Source organism: Meriones unguiculatus, chromosome 4 (genome assembly GCF_030254825.1).
Source record: "Meriones unguiculatus strain TT.TT164.6M chromosome 4, Bangor_MerUng_6.1, whole genome shotgun sequence".
Classification (NCBI taxonomy): domain Eukaryota; kingdom Metazoa; phylum Chordata; class Mammalia; order Rodentia; family Muridae; genus Meriones; species Meriones unguiculatus.
The window spans coordinates 20,771,588-20,792,684 of NC_083352.1; the positions used below are offsets into that span (position 1 = coordinate 20,771,588).

Consider the following 21,097-nt stretch of genomic DNA (forward strand, 5'->3'; position numbering starts at 1 on the left):
CCGGTTTGACGGGCATTGATTTCTTTGGGAAACTCGGGACCTATTTTCTTGTGTCTGTGTGTGTTTTAAGCCACAAATACTCTATCTTTTATTTTCTAGTTGGCAGTGTTTCATAATTATATGGTGACTAACCAGGTGAATGATTATTTAGCTTTGGGAAAAAATAGCAAAGCACCACAGCAATATGATTTCATGAGTAACAAGGCCTTGCTCAGTTCTTAGAGGGAAAGGAGGAACCCAGTTCTTTGTTAGAGGCATTAACCTCTGGCATCAATGAGCTTTCTTACTGACCCTCAAGCTCTTGGGAGTCTCAGCTCTTCAGATAGCCAGCTGTTGCTCTGAGGTGGCCTCACCTTCTTCCTCTACCTGCTGAAGAGTCAATAAGTTACCCATTCTCCTGGAAGAACTGCATTCATCATTTACATAAGGCAACACTTCCTATTTATATATTATGGGTCCAAGATTAGAGTCTAAAAATGTGCAGGAGCAACAGAAATCTTTATTATATTTTTAATAATCACTTACTATCATTTTAAGTGTCATAACGATGGTATGGCTTTTACCTTTACTAATGTTATTATATTATTTCAAAGATTTTGAAAATAATTTGATTTAAGCACCATAATATAAGAAATTAATCAAAAAGGTTATAAGGTTGGTGAAAGATATTGATTTGAAAAACAAATACGTAGAATGTTTCACCCATACATATAAAGATCATTATCATCAAAGTGCTGCCAGGTGAAAGGAGACCATACTTTGAGCTGCCCTACCACTTCATTGTGACATCTTCTATGACAAGAGAACTACAGAACATTATAAGGGCACACAGAAAGTACTTATCACCCCTGGAGGAAGAAAAGGCTTCTTGAGGGACTGGGTACCATTCTCCCTCAGTCGTAAAGGATCCAAGGATACTCATTGTGAAGCCCAGTTTGTAGGACAGGGCTCTTCTGCTCACTAAGAGTGCACAGATTCCCGTGTATTTGCTATTACAAACCTCTGGAAGAATTGCCATGAAAATATAATTCCACATCATGGGTGAACTTAGCTGTCTTCAGGCCAGCATGCTACTGAAAATAGTAAATTAAATATAGATAATTAAAAGGTGGAACCATATTTCATTTTACTGGCAGATGACTAATTAAGGCTAAATGTCTTTTGCCTCTTTATCCTAGCAACAAGATTAAAATATATTCTGACAAAAAAGAAAGAAAGAAAGAAAGAAAGAAACCCTCTTTGTTTGAATGTGTATGTGCAATATGCTTAATGAATGCTCTTTAGTTTCCCCAGGATAATAAGCACTTCACGTATTCTGCAGAAGTAGCACAAGTTCAGACTTAAGTACAGAAATGAAGAAGTACATCCAAGCTCTCCAGTTTCTTCCACACCAGAGATTAATCAGCTCAGAGGTGTCTGGCAGAGACAAGTAAAGTAACTTGAGAGTGTTGCCTGATAATAGCAAGAAGAAGAAACTTCAGAGACAGAAATGGACATGGTGAGGTCACAGAGAGGACACCATTTCATACCTGACTTACTTCTATAACATATTGCATTGAGACAAATAAAATCATGATTATCCAATACTGAATCCTGGTCAATGATTTTTTTTTCTTTATACAGCCATGGGAACCACCTCTTTGGAGCCCAGGTTCATAACATGTTATTTGACATGAGTAAGCCACATGTTAAATGAATATGGAATTAATGGATCACATGAAAGCAATAAAATATTATTCAACAAAATCAAATAATTAATGGACTAATATTTTATCTTTTTTGTAATTATCAAAGTGTGATGGTAAATTTTTAAATCATCACACACTTGTTAAGTTTCTTAAATTTTTTAAACTTTGACATATCTATCATATATTAAGTATTGGGCTAAATAATTCATACGTGCTAAGTTCTATAACTTATAAGGCAGTGGTGGTAGATGCGTTTATTTTTTCATTTTATACCAGGAGAAACCTGAAAGGATCTAACAGACACAGCATCTAATGAAGATGTTTGTTAATGTAAAGTTGCATTCAAATCACATGTGAGCAGCATGTAATATCCACACCCATCTTCTTGACCGTAAGGAAATCCTCACTGTTGTGTTTCATTTTGTCTGAGATTATTGTAATTCAAAGTTTAAATTCAAAGACATACAACTTAATACCATTTGAACAGAAAAGACTGAAAATTATCCAAAAACCATTGCTCAAGAGTTTAGGATCTGCATGAAGGCAAAGGGGGAGAGAGAGAGAGAGAGAGAGAGAGAGAGAGAGAGAGAGAGAGAATTATAAATTCCAGACAGCCACCATAGGCTACAGAGCAAGCTCCAGGCCAGGCTAGGCTACACAGTGAGACCCTGACCTAAGGAGTATTTGGCCAGTGTCAGGAAGTGAGGACCCACTTCCAGCACTCTTAAAGACAGATTGAAGGAAAATGGTGTCCAAACTTTTTGTTGTTGTAGGAAAGGTGAAATTAGACACTAGAGACACATCCTTCAGACTCTGCTGCATTTTATGGAGGGAATTCATAATGACTATCTACAAACCTTTTAAGAAAGTGTCAGTGTTCTGGAAGAAGCAGCAATGAACAAGATGAAGTACAGAGTGGTGAGTAAGGGCGTTTCTATAAAAGTGAGCTCTAAATGTGCACAGATGTCGGAGCAAGATTCCAGAGATTGAGTATTTCTGCATTCTGTGTGCTAAAAGGTATGCTTCCCAAAGGTGCCTTGGTGATCCGTGAATCATTGAAGGAAACTGCACATTGATGGGTTTCCTAGAAGCTACTATATTCAAATCCTCATCACCGGTGCAGTGAAGTTATGAGGTACAAACACAAAGATTTAATGCTCTTCCATTTCTACTCTTCAGCCTTTTCTCAACACAAGCCATCATTAACCTTTTATCCCAGGAAAAGGCTACAGTTGTGTAAAAAGAAATAACATAGAGCGGAATGTCTGAGATGATATTTTTAAAAAGGATATTTTAAAAAGTTTGCCAACTTTTTTCAGACACACTAGAATACAAAGCATTTTACCATTTCAAGTTCGATGCCTCTTGGGCCAAATAAAGTAAGAAGCACAAACCGTTATTAAAAACAAAACAAAACAAAACAAAAAAACTCTAGGTTTATACTGAGCAATAATGAAATGGCTTAGATGGTTGATAATAGAAATTTCCCACAAGCAACATAATCTTGATTGTGAAGATGTGTGATGCTTATTGTTTTTGGAGTTTGTGTTCTGTGGCCTGTGTGCCCCTGCTATATTAAGGCTCTTAATTCCTGTATTATTGAATGCACCACCCAGTTCACAGGCTTGTGATTCCTGGGTTGGGATTACCCTACCATTCGAAGCTTCCAGATGTTAATGGAAGCAAAACACAAGGAAGAAGAGTCCCATATTTCCAAATGAAATGAGGCAGAGCAAATGAGAGAGGATCCCTTGGCTCATGCAGAGAGCTGAGAGTGTACATTACTAAGAGGTATAGCCATGTCTGTGAAAACACAGTAACTCATGTCAAATAAATTGTACTTTTTGCAGGAAAGAACTCTAGCTCAGGGTTTTCCAAGCTAAATTGCATGAAAACACACAATCCTTTTTCTTCTTATTTGAACAGTTAGATGACGGGTCCAAATTACCAGAAAGACCAAAGGCAGTTTGCAGCTTTTAACAACTGAAAGGACTTATTGCTTCCAATTCAGAAACACAAAAGATTCGATGTCTACTCTCAGTTCTATCAAGTCCTAGGCATTCCCATCATACCCTTGAAGGAAAAGGCCCATATGTCAAAAAAAATATCAATTCTAATAGTTTAGAAATGGAAAACATGTCCAAAGACATGTCAAATGTGACTTCCTACAGGGTCTCCTGTCCTTGGCCTCTTAGTGCCATTCATCCTTGCTGTATTGTAAGGGATTATTTTACAGATCCCATCAAAACCACTAAGTCTTTGAGAGTAATCCAGCTGCAGCACCCAGCTTCCTGTGGGGAACCCTGTGGAGTTAGTCTTCTACTTTTCAATACCTATGATTATTTTGTTCCTAAATTTAACTGTACTCGTGTATTGATCTTTGATAAATATCTACACTCATCCTGATACTGTTTATACCATTCTAGTATTAATACCTGGAAAAACAATCATAAGATGTGCAAATAGCAATTTTCATTAACATAGAAAAACTATTTGAAGAGAAATAGTCATTTCCTATTGGTTCAACCAAAATGACTTATACAAAAAGGTTGTACTTATTAAGTTTCTTACAAAGAAGTAAATGCTACTCTTTAAATTCCTTTTCAAAGGCATTGAAAAAAAATATATATATATATATATTCTCTCCTGATTTTGTCATTTATGATTTTTTTTCTTCTGCATGGTACCTTTGAAACATATGACTTTTATTGGCTTAAGAAAACAAGAATTAGAGGCCAGGTTTTTATTTAGAGGAAAATAGAATCAACAATGTTCTCCACAAGACATGAAGTTGCCTAGCAATGCTAGTAGAATTAAAAGGAGGAAATAATAACAAAACAGAATGTTGTGAAATATCATGTGGGTGAACTATTAAATTGGCTTGCACTGTTTACCAAGAGGCAGTTAAGTTGGGCTAGATATTAGATTTCTAAACACTGTTAGAAAAATGGCTGATCATTTGACTGCATTCTGCCTTATATTTGAAGCAGATTATACAACGTAGGGTACAGACCCCTGAAAATGTGACCTACAGCCCTATTGGACTTCTGGCATTTGAAACCTCATTAGACATAACAATTTTTCACAATCTGTTGACATTGGTAGGCCTCATTTACATGCTGGGTATACCTCTGGTAATGCTCCCACATCTTAGCATCCTCCTATAAAATTCTCATTCTAAAAAAGGGCTCTATTGTCTCTGTCTCAACCATTCCCAACAAGTTCCTCTAATAAGGCCTCATACATCCCAAAGTTGGGAATACAAAATAGGAAACTCATGTCTTTTTCCTCCTTTATCTTTGATCATTACAAATGATTGTTTCAAAGAAACTATACCCACAATCCTGAAAACTTTGCCTAACAGTATAAGAAACTCTGCACGGAATAAAAAATGGACCTCAAGGAGATCATTGATATGGTAAGGAATAACAAACCCTGATGGGGTTTATATGATGCTTTACTTTTCGGGTATAAAACCTAAGCACATTCATGATGGAAAATGATGATCTATGTGTAGAATTCAAAGAAAAATTGTAAATATTTTGATTTTAAGTAGAGTGTATGAGGATGTAGGGAAAATGGCTCATAGTGTTGAAGAATCTGCCTAAAATGAACACAGTATTTACGCCAAGAAGGAGCTATGTCACAAACTATACATACCTCTTGGACCCAGACATTTTAATATAAAGCTTTTAGATAATCTCTGAGATGTCATCTTGTCCCTCTGTTACATCACAGGAGTCACCAAGCATGGCATGGTCTTGAGAAGCACACATCCAAGGCAGGCAGTGTTTTCTTACTCTAACTGAATCCCAAAAGAATAGGAATGCACGTTTCTGCTATTTCTCTACCAGCCATTTTGAATCCCTTTATCCCAAATAATTAACGAAGATAACTGCATGGAAATGTGCTTCTCTCTCTCTCTCTCTCTCTCTCTCTCTCTCTCTCTCTCTCTCTCTCTCACACACACACACACACACACACACACACACACACACACTCTGCTGTCTGTCTCTCCTTCTCTCCTATGTGTAAATGTTTTCATTCTCCTGTTCCAGGCATTTACCTGAAGATCATTTTGAGCAAACTCCTCTCTTGCTTTGGAAATCTGCATACTCCAGTCACTTCTCTGTCAGAGAGGGCTTTCCCTCCTTCTGGCTTCTGATGACAAGCTCCTAGATGCTCCCAGATGCTTCTGTTCACACTGGCTTTTGCCCTGACACTTCCTCCATCTCCATACGTTCATTCTTTACTGGCAATTGCTCAATATGCTCATGTGCCTCTGAACTCTGTCAACCCTCTGACCTCTGTCTTTGCACTGAAACACATAAACACTTCAAATTATGCTTGTCCCACATGGCCATCTCTCGATTATTCTCCCTGTTAATGTAATTTGAATTAATTGTACCACCCTCCTGGTAAAAGGTTAATTGATATTAATCTATCTCCACTCATTTATTTCCCCAATCAGCTCTGAAGTCCAATGTTAATAAATGGTCCTTAAGTCATAGCTACTAAAGGGCTTCTTATAATGGGCACCCACTCCCTACTCAAGCATCTGGCTTCCCTTTCTTTACCTGTGTTATTCAGGTCTCCAAATTTCCTCATTTTAGGTTCTCCTTGTCATCCCAAACCTTTCTGCAGGATTTGTCTTGGGAAGCAGTCTAGTCATTGTACTTCCGCATCTCAACATAATAAACAACAACATCTATCCTAATGCCGACTTCCTCCCAATGGCCTTTGGGGCATTGCACATCACTGATTGCAACCTCCATCAGTTGCCATTCTCCTAGAGCAGTGATTCTCAAACCTCCTAATGCTGAAACCTTTTAATACATTTCCTCAGGTTGTGGTGACCCCCCAACCATAAAATTACTCCATTGCTACTTCATGTCTGCAACTTCGCTACTGTTATAAACCATAATGTGAATATATGATATGTAGGATGTCCGATCTGCAATTTCTATGAAAGGGTTGTTTAACCTCCAGAGGGGTTGCCACCCACAGGTCGAGAAATACTGTCCTAGAGCAATGTTGTATTTCCAACAAACTGAACTTCTTACTGGGCATACATTAAGCTTTTACTATTGGCTAACTACAGTGGCCCATACACCATCACGATGCTTCACACCTTATAAGTGCATCATCAATGATGCCTACTTGGATCAGTAAAGCCCTTTTCAAAAAAATTTACAATGGGATGTGGCCTCTTCTGTGAATCCACAATACCACACTTCTTTCTGAAAACATTCAGATTTCATTTATACCATACTTGTTAAAATATTTGTCTTGTCTTTTCCCTATGTTTGTAGAGCAGCCATGTGAGCTATATCTTTCCTATAATTAAATATTTTGAAAGCCCTACAATGCATTGACTACCAGTATTATATTTAACACAATAAGCTCATTTGAAATTTCTAATTATAACAAGGCCTTCTGACTTATTCAAAATCTAATATCTAGGTAACTGATCAAATCTGGAATCATAAAAAAGGGGGGCATTCTAACCAGGCTACAGAGGAAGACAATGCAGACAGTCCTGAAGAGACCTAATAGGCTAGGTTCAGATGGAAGGGGAGAAGGACTTCCCCTATCAGTGGACTGGGGAAGGGGTATGGGAGGAGAAGAGGAAGGGAGGGTGGGCGGGATTGGGAGAAGATGAGGGAGGGGGCTCCAGCTGGGATACAAAGTGAAGAAATTGTAATAAATAAAAAAAAATTAAAAATAAAAAGAGTATTCTAGTATCAGTCCAGAATGAATCTTGTGGGAGAAACGAAAGTTTAAAAGCGTATATGATTCCTGTTACATGCTAAAATAGGAAAACTTTACTTTAAAAAAAAATGCTTAATTTTTAATTCATTTTTGATTCCTCTTTTATTATTGAAAATGGATTCTTCTCTCATACACTATACCCTGACCAGAGTTTCCCCTCCTTCCACTCCTCCCAGATCCCTCCCTTCCTCTTCCCCAGATCCATATCCTTCTAATTCCCTTCAGAAAAGTGCAGGCCTCTGAGAGGCAACAAACAAACATGACAAAACAGGATACAAGGCAAAAGCACTTGTAACAAGGCTGGAGAAGGCAACTCAATAGGAGGAAAAGAGTCCCAAAAGCAGGCAAAAGAAATCTCTGATAGTGTGCTGGAGAGATGGCTAGTGGTTAAGAGCATTTGTTGCTCTGGTTTGGTTCTCAGCACCCACAGGATGATTTACAACCATCCTTAACTCCAGTCTCAGAGGACCTGAGGCCCCTCTTCCGACCTGCAATGAAATAGGCACATGTATGCTGTGCATTCACCCTTGAAAGCAAAACATTCAAATAAAGTAAGTCAATCTAAACTTCTAAAAATATTTGAGTGTTTTCATTAAAAATTATTACAGTGAGACCTAGTACATACTCTTCAAATACAGTTATGATCTCTTTGAGCCTCCAAACATTATCTGTTAGAGGTAAAAATATCTTATCCACCCCAATTAATTTGTGTATATAACAATAGAGTGCATGCCGGGATAAGGCCTTACAGCTTGAGAACTCAGTAAACTATAGCTGAATGTGGTCATATTCTCATAACTTATCAGCAAATTTATGCATAATAATAAAGATGATTCTAAAATCGGCCCATATGGAAAGCCCATCAGAATACGGTACTCTGGCTCTAGATGTGTCACTGTTGAACAATCAAAACTTTAGAAAAAAAAAAGAAACTCAGCAACTACCAGCTGTGGAGAATAAGGACATAAGAGTAAGATCCAGGAGGAAAGATGAAAGTGATTGAAATTATGCTGCTTAAAATGGTTTTGATGAAAGATTTAGTATTTGTCCCCAAATTATTTAGAATTCATACAATGAAAACAGCAACTGTCTGGTTTATTTTCCAATGGGAATATTAGCTTCATACAATGTGGGATGTTTGAAGTTATTCAGAGCATGAAAAATGGCTCTGAACTATACTGGGATAAACAACAAAGGGAGCTGTCAGGTCACTGAAAGAGGAGATTATTTGTCTTATATGTCTAAAATGATGTAATGTTAACTTCATCTACATACAGGGATGGCAGGTGGCTTAGCCCCTTCTCCCCCACCCAACACACACATTACTTAAGTAGGAACCGCAGCTTCTGTTTGCTCTGCCTCTTACCTGAGCTCTCATCCAGACTTTCCTCTGAGACATGCTCGTTCTGATGGACCCACTCGCCATTGCATTTGAAGAATATCTGCATGGCTGGCCTTGCTTTGCATCTGAGTGCAATAGGGTTGCTCTTGATGATGTAGGCATCTTCAGGCTCCTCTATGAAATGAGGCAGTGTTCCAGGGGCAGATGGAATGGAATCAGGAAGAACTTCACCATTGTCCGTTCCTGTAAAATGGAGGAGGACATCAGAACAGAGCCTACACCTGAAAAGTGAGAACCCAGTGATGATTCCACACCAGCTGAAAAGATAATCTGAGCTGAAACACTGGTGATACTGCATGATTGTAATATTTGATTAAGGGGTCTAAAAGCTGGACTGGTAAAAATGGAAGATCCAGCAAAACACACCTTCACATTGCTGAACAAATGGGAGCCAAGAATGTGAGGACTTCTGAATTCAGTTAGAGTCTTAGTGTCTGAGGAGAGAACTAAGATAAGTAACTGTCGGGTCAAATCTCTAATTTAGTCTGTTAAGTGGTTTCCTGATATTCAATGAGATTGCATGCTACCTCAAACCCTGGGGAAAAAGGGGAGAATACATGTGGTTTTCAGCATATGTGAAGGAGGATGGAGGCTACTAATTTCTCAAAGTTGTCAAGTGCCTGCTTTGTTTACCTGTGAAACTGCCAGTTTTTATAGTACTCTTTGGTATATCACCAACTTACTAGTTTTTAAAAAATAAGTAGAGGTAACTTCCTTCTACTCACTCTCTGTCCCCTGTACTTGTTCATCATGGGACTGTGGATTGCACTCCTAAGGCTGAGCGATAGAACAATTTATCAAAACAACTCTGAACAGTTATAATACATCTACTCAGAGAACAAAGGGATATGGCTCTTCACTAACATTAGGGAGCACTCATGACATTCTAGGAAAAGGAAAAGCCACGGCAGAGACTGCCTTTCAAGTCTCATTGTTACCTTCTGTGTGGACTTAAGTCCTAGGCAAGATTCACAAGGTGAAGCACAACCAAGCAGGGAATGGCAGGAAGAGACGGTCTCGCCTTGCAAAGGGCAGTCCAGAAGAACAAAGAGGGCAACAGTTTCAAGGGCAAGGGCAAGGTTTCCCTGGAACCAGCCGGAGGCTAAAGGGATCTTTAGAACTAAACTGAGGACTAGTAAGAACACTCTCTCTCCTCAGATCCAGTCCCTAGGAGAGCACTTTATGATGGATGAGAGCTTACAGTCTAGCCTGCCCTTCCCCGTGTCATCAGTTTTGTACAGAGCTGCGTATCATTGTTCACATTTAAGTCAAAACTAAAATCAGTAAGCATTGTTAGAGGTAAGCATAACTAGTGCCCTGTTTTAAAAAATTAAGAACCCTAGGAATTCTCATGTGTGTGTGTATGTGTGGTATTAAATTATATTTACAATGGTCTTCATAAAATAGATCATATATTAAATTACTTTATTACCGACTGCTCATGCCAATTTTCATTTTCAATAAATACCAAGTCCCCGCAGGCTTTTGTAAATCCATTCTTTAGAGGAAATGACAAAGGTGTTAAAAGATTTTATATGGACATCAAATGCTCACACTCCCACAAGGGGCTTGGGCTCTGTTTAAAGTAATTCATCGCTCATGAAAGAGTAATTGATAAGAATACAGAGCATTTCTCCACCAAGGGTGAGATCATGAATGAATGGGCACAGAGATACATTTTTACTAATGCATTTTTGCCTATTAACAATGTATGGATATTTGGAGGAACTAGGAGGGGTGTAGCTGAAGGTGTTACAAACTCTAAGGAAATATTGAGAACACATTTGTAAAATGTCAAAAAAAGAAAAAAAGGCAGGAGATTATACAATAAATCAGGTTCTAAATATCCAACACACAAAACATAGTGAGATCTAAAAATTATTAGCTTTCTCTCCTTCCATTTTAATAGATGCCCTTAAGAGAGAAAAACCAGTTGAGCCTGCATCAGAGATAGGGAGCAGGGGAGTACATGAGGAAGCCTGAGGGTAAATGTTCTGGCTATGTACAGATTTTCTTTAAGAATCAGCAGATTTTAATGTTTACAGGAGAGAGAAAAGGAAGATAGAATGTAATATTTAATCTCAGTTATTATTAAAGCAATGTTCAATTCATGCCCTACATAGAAAAAGGAAAATAAAAAGCTAGGATCCTTAAACACACAAAATAAAGCAAATGATTTGTGACAGCGGCAGTTAGAAGATGAGAAAGGATAGGTATAGATTGGTACATTTTTAACATTTATCTGCATTCTTCAACAGATAAGTGAAGCAAATGGCAGTGGAGTGTGAGCAATTTCTCTCTTCTTGTTCTGTAGTGAAGAGCTGGGAATGTTGCATGACTTCGCCTGCCCTTTGAAGGACCCTTACCACTCTCCGTAGCTTCATTTCCTCACTTGGCCAGGCTCTGGTCCCAGCACCAGAAGAAGGTGGCACGTTAACATCTGCCAGCAGATGTGTTGATGTCCTGCCTGTCTATGTGCTTTCCAGGCCCAGAGGGCAAGCAGGACTTCTTCCTCCCCAGCTGCACTGAGGACCCTCCTGATCATTCCTACTAGACGTTTCGAATATAATTGTCCAGGGAATTATCAGGTGAGTCTTTAAGGAAGAAAGAAACGTAGGGGCTGGCAAGATAGCTCAGTTGCTAAAATAACTGCTGAGCAAGCATGAGGATCTTAGTTCAATACTTAGTGACAATCTAAAAGAATCACACATATGCAATTCACTTGGGAGGCAGAGAAAGGCAGATCTCTGTCTAAGACAGTCGCACTAACCAGTGATCTCTAGAGTCTGCTAAGAAACTCTGTCTCAAGAAACAAGTAGACAGCTCCATAGGAACAATACGTGGGTGACTAATGGCTTTTGCACACATGCATAAACAGAATGTGCATACATATCTGGTTGCACATTCATGCACACAACCACACACAGAGGCACACACAAAAATAAGGAAGGAAAGAAAATGATGAGGAACACGAAATAAAGTGGGAATTATTTTAGGGTCATAGATGTTTAGTGATTTTGTTCTGGGGGAAGGTGGGATGGGTTATTTACTTTAATAAATAGTTTTATGGAAACTAAATTAAAGCATCCATGCTTCAAAGCAAATCTACTTGCAATCTTGGTACACTCTTTTATGTCTGAGAAAAAAAAACATTAAGATCTGAAATGACAAATAATCATTACCAATATTCTATAACTTAATTATAGAACACTTATATAGAAAATGCTTGGCATGTATTTCTTATCTGAAGACATAAAGCCATAAAATGGTGGGCTTAGAATTTGAACTCAGGAGTCCAGCTCCAACCATAATCCTATATCAGTTCAGACTCATTGTCATTTAATGGGTGCCAGCCTTAGGGGACTGTATGCAAGTCACAGACTCTAAAGAAGAGGATATGAAAAAACTCATCTCTGTGCCTCTCACCATTGTCAGCAGCTATGACACTTATCCAGTTAGTTGATCTGGGAGTGAAATTCAGAACCGCTGTTATGGGTGCAGTTGAGAGAAGGTCATAAAAAAATTTAAAAGAACACCAAATAATCACCCAAATATATTCAACTTATGAGTCATCCTTATCCAAACCTAGAGATAATGAAGTCAGGGGTTGCGGTACAGTTAAGTAGTAGAGAATTCCCGAGCATGAGCAAGGCCCTGGGTTCTATCCCTATGATCACACACATTTACACACACACACACACACACACACACACACACACACAAATAAACACACACACACCATTCTGTGAGAATATGAGGAAAGGGTCTCCAATGTATCATTTGGAAACAAATTTTCCTTTTAAGTAGGAATATTTAAACATCAAGTTCCAGTTAAAACATAAGGATTATTGTTTAAAGGTTGGTAAACCAGGAATGGTGACACACACTTTTAATCCCAGCACTCAAGGAGGCAGAGGCAGGCAGATGTTTGTGAGTTCAAGACCAGCTTGGTCTACATAGTGAGTCCAGGACAGCCAAGGCTACACAGAGGAACCCTGCCTCGAAAAAGAAAAATGAAAACAAACAAACAATAAAATAAACTAATAAAATATAAAGTTGGTAAGCCTCAGAAAAGAGTGGGACAAAGGCATTGCCATTCTATTGGTTGTATCCAAATGAAACTGCTATTTGACCCTTTCATGTGTTGCATCATTAATAACAGAATTGCAGCCTTTAGCTATAGTTACTTAGTAATGCTTGTCTAGCATACCTGAAGCATAAAGCCCCAGTCCTGATACTATATAGACTGAGTATATTAGCACACAACCGTCATTTCAGCCCTAGGGAAGAAGAGTCTGGAAGATCTGAAATTTAAAGCCATCCTTTACAAAATAAAGAGTTTGAGGCCAGTCTGAGCTACAAGACAACCTGTCTTAAAGTAAAAGTAATTGAATTGGACAGACATCGGGCCATAGATATCATAAACCAGGACTGATGAAACCCTGGAACAACTCTTCATGTATTATAAGTCAAATAGAGCTTTGTGAAGATGGAGAAATTCTAAACTGTTATTATCACTTTTCCTTGAAAGGGTATTACATTTAAATATACTTCAAAATTTTCTCTTCTATCTGCAAAGCATGCTAGGTTTTTATAGCATACTGGTATCAGTTTCAAAGTACAACTGATAACCATACCAATAAAAGGACTTTAGGATAAAATCACCTAACCATATCTGGGTAATTGTGACTTCGCATAGTCAGTTGGCTGAGGTTGTTTTTCTTATCCTCAAAAGAGGATGACTTGAACATGTTCTTTGGTGGCAAAATGAAAAGGATATACATAAAACATTATAAATGATTAAATATAACAAAGATTATGGGTCACTTCTACTACTTTTTAAAACATAAAATGTTTATTTTATGTGGATAGCTGCTTTGCCTGCATGTATATTTGTGCACCAGGTGCATCTTTGGTACCTCAGGAGGCCAGAAGAAAGGACAGTATCCCCTGCAGTTACAGATGGTTGTGATTCACCATGTGGGTGCAGGGAACCAAACCCATGTCCTCCGCAAGAGCTGCCAGTGCTCTCAAAAACTAAGCCATCTCCCCAGCCCCATTTCTACTGCTTTCCTCATAAACATCATCATAAGAGGGAAAAGGAATTAAAAGCACAATCCCTTCGGCTTCCATTCCCAACTGTATCTTGATGCTTACGTTTTAATTTTGCAAATAGTATTTCAGTTTTCATCACAGAGTCCACATAAGATCATTGCTTATACAAATTTTTTCTGCTCTTTGCCACTTATATGTATATGCATCAGCAAAATTATTTTAAGTCTCTAACTCTGAAAACACACTGCAAAACATTTAATAAATACACAGTGTTACATCACACCAGGTTTTCAGGAGCCCTGAAAATTCCCAAAAAGCACAATGGGTTTCCTCTTGGTCAGATCCCAAAACTATTAGCTCCCTAGAAAAACAAGAAATTAAAGGTATTAACCCCTTCTCTGACATGTTCTAATGAATAAAATACCTTAAAATTCACTTTAAATTCTGTTCATGATCTGCATGCATATTGGACGTTGGCAATATGCAAGTCAGAGCAAAAAGCCATACTAGAAAAACCAGGCTACATGGTACAAAAAAAAAACACAATAGGGCTGGTTTTTCTTTTGTTTATGTAAGTTTTCATCTGGCCAATCAGATAGGAAAAAAGTTGACTCATAATACAAAAAGACAGGCAGAATTTTACATATCAAATATTTAATGCAGTTTATGGAATGACTTCTCCTAGGCCCCAATCCAAGAGTCACTTTCTAAAACATCAGTTTATTTTTATTTTATGTGTATGAATGTTTTTCTCGCATCTACATAAATATACCATATGTGATGTTTGTGGATGTCTGAAGAGGGCAACAGATCCCCTGGAACTGGAGCTTAATGTAGTTCTGAACTGTCACCAGTTCTTTGAAGAGCAGCAAGTACACTTATCATTGAGCCATCTCTCCAACCATAAATTGTTTTTTCTTAACTTTCAGTGTTTAATTCACAAACAAGCCTGCCTTGTTTCTAATCTCTAATAAAAATGTAAATGATGTGAATGAGTGTATCTGAGTGGCTTCTGCACTGATTGTGGCTCTCTCTTATACTGTCAGCCCAGCATACTGTTTTTTTGAACAGACACCCAACTCTGCAGAGTGCAAGAAGGTTATCAAGGTTTATGATATGTTCAAAGAAAATATAAAAGGCCATATATCAGCTCTTAAAATGATTATATTCAAATTTTAATAGTTTATAAAGGTATATTCACAATTCCAAAATTTGCAAAAAAAATCCCTTAATTTGTTCAATAATACATTTCTATAAAAGACATCTAATGTTGAGACTCATAACCAAACTTTGGGCAGAGTGCAGCAAATCACAGGAAAAAAGGGGGAGATAGCAAGACCTGGAGAGGGAGGATAGGAGCTCCACAAGGAGAGCAACAGAACCAGAAATTCTATACACAGGGGTATTTTCTGATACTGATACTCCAACCAAGAACCATTCACGAATATTACCTAGGACCCCTGCTCAGATGTAGCCTATGGCAGCTCAGTATCCAAGTGGATTACCTAGTAAAGGAAACAGGGAGTGTCTCTGATGTGAACTCAGTGGCTGGCTCTTTGATCACCTCCCTCTGACGGGGGAGCAGCCTTGCCAGGCCACAGAGGAAGACAATGCAACCAGTCCTGATGAGACCTTATAAGTTAGGGTCAAAGGGAAGGGAAGGAGGACCTCTCCTATCAGTACACTGGGAGAGAGGCATGGGTGGAGAAGAGGGAGGAAGGGTGGAAGAGGAGGGAATAGGAGAGGGGGCTACAGCTGGGATACAAAGTGAATGAACTGTAATTAATATATAAAAATAAAAATTTAATTAAAAAAGTCATCTATTCTCATTGCTATCAAGATCAAACAGTAGTCGAGGTTCTGAGGATGCTAAGGAAGACATAATATCTTTCTACAATGACCTCATAGAGATGGGTAGGGTACTGAGACAAAAGGTTTCGCAAAACAACACCAAGAATGATAACAGTATTTAGAGTTATACAGTCCATGAATGAGGATGCAGTAAATGAATGTGCCTTAATGAAGATAAAAAAAAAAAAAAAAACTGATGAAATGATTTGTAAGAATCATCACTTTTGATAACAGAAGAATGCTTTGAGAATATATTAAGTGGTTGCTCTTCTCTTTAACAACCAATACCTTTTGTGAATTGCTATGTACAGCTGAATAGGATTCAACTTCATCCAAAAACCTAGTGGGATTTCGGGAAGGTTTTGCTTTCAAAGTGTTACTGTGTTGCATCTATAACTACAAGTTTTTAAGGGAGAGGCCATTCAGGCTTATGTAAAAATTGTTGTTTTAATGCAACACTGAATGACAGAAAACCAAACAATCAAACAGCATTCTCATATTTTCTTTGTTCTTGGAAAATTACCTTTGAAGGAGAGCTTTGTTTTGTGCACCAATACAGCAGGGACTTTCAATCTTACAATGACAGAAAGAAACAAAAGGAAGAAAGCTGAAGTGTAAGGAACAAACACTAAATTCTCATTGAAATAAATCTGCTTCTATCAGAGATCAAGCGACATCTTACAAACTCAGACTGTGACCGTTGAGCCTGAGAGTTAGAAAATAAAATCCAAGAAGTGCCTGCAACATGGTTCAACATGTGCCATGTAGACATGGGTAAAAGTAGTGGGTGTCCTTAGATAAAATCAGGAAGGCCCCTTTATTTTAGAAGCCACTTCATTCCCAGGATTGAGATTCCTTATCAAAGACTTCTAAGATCCAGAACCATTGCAAATATCTCTACAAACAACTCAACATACAAATTTCTACATTTCACTGAACCGATCTTGTGATGGTATGATGCATAGTACAATTATAGCAGATTTTTAGAAAGTTTCCCCAGAAAATAATAATCTAAAACATTACAGTAAAATCAAGCTCAACTAAAACTATATTTAATTATATTATTCATACTGAAAACTATGATCTACTATAAGACATTAAATTATAAAATAGTTTTCAATAAATATGTAGCTATTCTAGAAAATGGTTATCAGTGTCCATTTTGCTCCTCCCTTTATTCATCGCTAACTCTACTGATCTCTCTCCAAAGCAGCTTTCAGACTTAGCATCAGCTCTTCATCCACTCCCATTCTCTGTTCTTCCTGCTCACTACCATCATTGTCTTAAGTTTTCTAGTTGTAGTAATTATCTCTCATCATCTTTTCTGTTGGCCTTCTGTTAATCCTCCCATAAATTGCAAAGCAGCATGAATTGCACAAAAGTGTAATTCAAACACATTCCTCTTTCTTTAACCGCTACCATCTTTTTTTATTAATTTTTTTATATTAATCACGGGTTATTTACATTGTATCCCAGCCATAGCCTCCTCCCTCATTCCCTCCAAATTCCACCCTCCTCCCTGCCCCTTTCCAAGTCTACTGATTGGTTAATATTCTTCTTTTCAAAACAACCTAAGTGATCAAGATTTGCCAAATTGGCTTTTTACTGATATTTCCTGCATCGTGCCCAAAAGTTCTCAATTTCACGATAAATCAATCTACACTAAATGAAAACTATAGAAACTGTCTCAATTCTTCCAGGAATTTAAGCACACTTAATCTCTACTCTGTACATATATTTTTCCTTCTGCCCGGAATATTAATTTACTTCATTGTGTTTAATTTCCATTCACGTATTTCATGTTCAGCTTAACTGATACATCCTTATGTGAAGCTCTACCTGAACTTCAAAAATTCTGCACTGGCTACATCACACTTAACTTTCTTTCTACTACTTTTTAATTATTCATGCATATCACTACATCTTCCTCCAGTCTGGACAATAGGTTCCATGAAAGCAAAGGATGTGAGAATCATGTTCATTATTTATATCCCCAGTGGCCAAACAACTCTGAGACCCAACGTAAGTTTGTTGAATAAATTTTAGAAATTATAAACAATCAAATAAATGGAATTGTGAGGAAACCTTGAGACCATCATCATTGCAAAATAAGGTAGTAAGAACAAAGTACGCACTGCTCACTTTATTTCCAAGAAGACCATAACATCTCATAGGTCACAACCTATTAGTAACCCCAAATTTTTCATTCTCACTAGCTTTAAGCCTGACCTTTTTGGGAATGTATACTTATTAACAGGTAAATGCAATAATAATCATTTAATAAACATTTTGATTAAGTTATACATTAAGGAGTAAAACACCAACTATTTTTTTATTATTATTATTTATATTTTATTTTTATTAATTACAGTTTATTCCCTTTGTATCCCACCTGTAGCTCGCTCCCTCTTCCCCTCCCAATCTCACCCTCCCTCCCTCTTCTCCACCCATGCTTCTCCCTCAGTCCACAGGTAGGGGAGGTCCTCCTCCCCTTCCATCTGATTCTAGTCTATCAGGTTTCATCAGGAGTGGCTGCATTGTCTTCCTCTGTAGCCTGGTAAGGCTGCACCCCCCCCCCGAGGGGGAGGTAATCAAAGAGCAGGCCAATCAGTTTATGTCAGAGACAGTCCATGTTCTCATTACTAGGGAACCCACTTGGACACTGAGCTGCCATGGGTTACATCTGTGCAGGGGTTCTAGCTTATATCCATGAATGGTCTATAGTTGGAGTATCAGCCTCAGAAAACACCCCTTTGTCCAAATTTTTTGGTTCTGTTGCTCTCCTTGTGGAGCTCCTGTCCCCTCCAGGTCTTTCTGTCTCCCCCTTCTTTTATAAGACTCCCTGCACTCTGTCCAAAGTTTGGCTATGAGTCTCAGCACCTGCTTTGATACTCTGCCGGGTAGAGTCTTTCAGAGGCCCTCTCTGGTAGGCTACTGTCCTGTTCCCCGCTTTCCCTCTTTTATGATGCCCATCCTCTTTGCCTTTCTGAATAAGGATTGAGCATCTTACCTAGAGTCCTCATTCTTGGTTAGTTTCTTTAGGAAAACATCAACTCTTATCATTTATTTTATTTTAGATGTTGAAACATTTTATCTTATTAAATGTTCTCTTTTATATCTCTAGATAAACTGTATCTGTATAACCTAAAAACAAGTGAAACTGTGACCTGGTACTTGACAGCAGTACCATCTTGCATATTATTTTCTCCTATCCATTAATCCATTCATTGCCACACTTAAAAATAAAAAAAAGAGGAAAGCCATGTAATCATATTATCACAATCAAGTGTTCAGGTGCTCTGTAACAGAACTTTGAACAGATTGCTAGCTCTAGACAAAAAGATTGTTCTATACAGAGAACACCATAAATCTTTTAAAAAATAAATCAATGTTTTATACAGACTTTTTTTGTGAGGAAAAATGCAGGGGGAGGGGATGAGCAGTGTCTGTGCCTGCCTAGCATTTCTTAATGAGACATCCTTCTTGGCATAGCAAAGTCACTTCTGAGAAGTCACTTAGGATGTCTCTATGACAATGGAGGTCTGATACTCAGAAGAAATCCTTTAATTTTTATTGTTGTTGCTGCTATTTTTCCAAAAGCTCAAGACACAGTTGGGCCTTCTGGGATGTGGTATTCAGTACAAACGGACAATAATGCATGGCACTAGTATCCCACAATAGAAGCAGTATCCTGACTTGACAACAGAAGTGCGCCTACTGGTACTGGAAGAAAAGAAAACTGTTCCTTCTGACATCTTTTGTCAAGATGCAGCCAGCTTACAGAAAGGAATGTGGACTTCTGAGTTAAGTGTTATCCTCAAACCCAGACACTCTTACTAGCTGTGTGATCTTGTGCATTGCCAAAAATTAACCTGTAGGCCCCACCTGCTCAGGAAACAGGCAACTTTCTGGAATACTGGGAATTGTAGTTCTTGGAAAATAACAAAGCTTCATGGGAAAGTACAGTGGCTCCAGGTTTGTCCTTATAAACCCCTGCAAACTGTCTGTGGCCATTCCAGCTGCTAAATTCCAGGGAACAGTCCTGACCAAAGGCCATCTCTTGGCCAGTATTTACTATTATTAAACTTTCTTTAAATTTGGCCCAGAATTGTGGAATTAGTTTTTCTCCTGCAGATCTCAAGATTAACACTTGGGTAAGACTCCTAACTGCCCTTAGCAACTATGGTCTTCCAGATAAAGGGGTCATTTATGCTGTAGGTTGTTGTGCACATTTTATACATGTACCTAGGAAAGGACTCAGATAGTGTATGCTATATGCTGGGTGTGCATCTTTAACAGGAATTAACATTAGCATTTTAATAATTAAAAAGGAATGGAGAGATGGGTGAAGAATGGAATACAAGTAGACTTGCATCCTCTACATTATTGTTTTGTTTGCGAAAAAGAAGTTGCCAAAGCCCAGAATGGTGCTTTGAATATGCTTGGCCCAAGGGAAGTGGTACTATTAGGACCGCCTTGTAGGAGGAAGTGCATCAGCAGGGAGGCATGGCTTGAGGTCACATATATATGCTTGAGTCATTCAGTCTCCCCCTGGTTGCCTTCAGATCCAGCTTGGCTTCTCCAGCACCATGTCTTCCTGCATGATGCTATGCTTCCCACCATGATGATCATAGACTGAACCTCTGAAACTGTAATCCAGCTCCAATTAAATGTTTGCCTTTATAAGAGTTGCCTTAGTCATGGTGTCTCTTCACATCAGTAAAACCATAAGATACCCAGTCTATTTAGCAGCCGTCAAGCATGTGTAAAAATGTTCCTAATTCCTTAAGAGGTAATAGCTAAAATGATAAGCAATGACCAATTCTGAGGCCCTCATTGCTCTTAAAAAATTCAGGCTACTTGCATCTGATATAATGTGTCCATTAAAGAGCTTTATGTACATCATTTGAAGCCCTGAACTTGTACCTTGAGAACATGGCACTGACTAACAGAGCATTAAAAAAGTTGTGAGAAAAACAATAGCAACAAGAAAGCTTCCTACATACTCCAATAGCTTAGTATTGGCTAATCAGTTTAATTGCACTGTGGTGAGAGCTGATATGTACAGTGTCAGCAAGAAGAATGAAGGTAAAAGAGCACTCTAATAGAGTAAAATTAATTGCATTATGTGACTGAATTATTTAGCTATCTCAGCACCCTTCCTCCATGTACAAATGAATATGAATCAGACCATCATGTGCATATTGCTAGGCCATTACAGTGTGCCATTTATCACCAATAGGTTGATAGCCTACAGGTTATCGCTAACTCATAGTAAGCACTTAATTTTGTTGGCATTCAGGGTCTGGGTCACGAGAACAGTAATGAC

General features: G+C 38.2%; 1 protein-coding gene across 7 annotated transcripts in view; it reads right to left on the reverse strand.

Annotated features, from left to right (window-relative positions):
• The window catches only part of Unc5d (unc-5 netrin receptor D), a 547,003-nt gene that overhangs the window by 225,008 nt on the left and 300,898 nt on the right, over positions 1–21,097 (reverse strand). For all 7 annotated transcript variants that reach the window (XM_060381572.1, XM_060381573.1, XM_060381571.1 and 4 more), the window contains one exon: positions 8,827–9,045. In XM_060381572.1, coding sequence (XP_060237555.1) covers positions 8,827–9,045 — 219 coding nt within the window. The remainder of the gene's footprint in view (positions 1–8,826; positions 9,046–21,097) is intronic.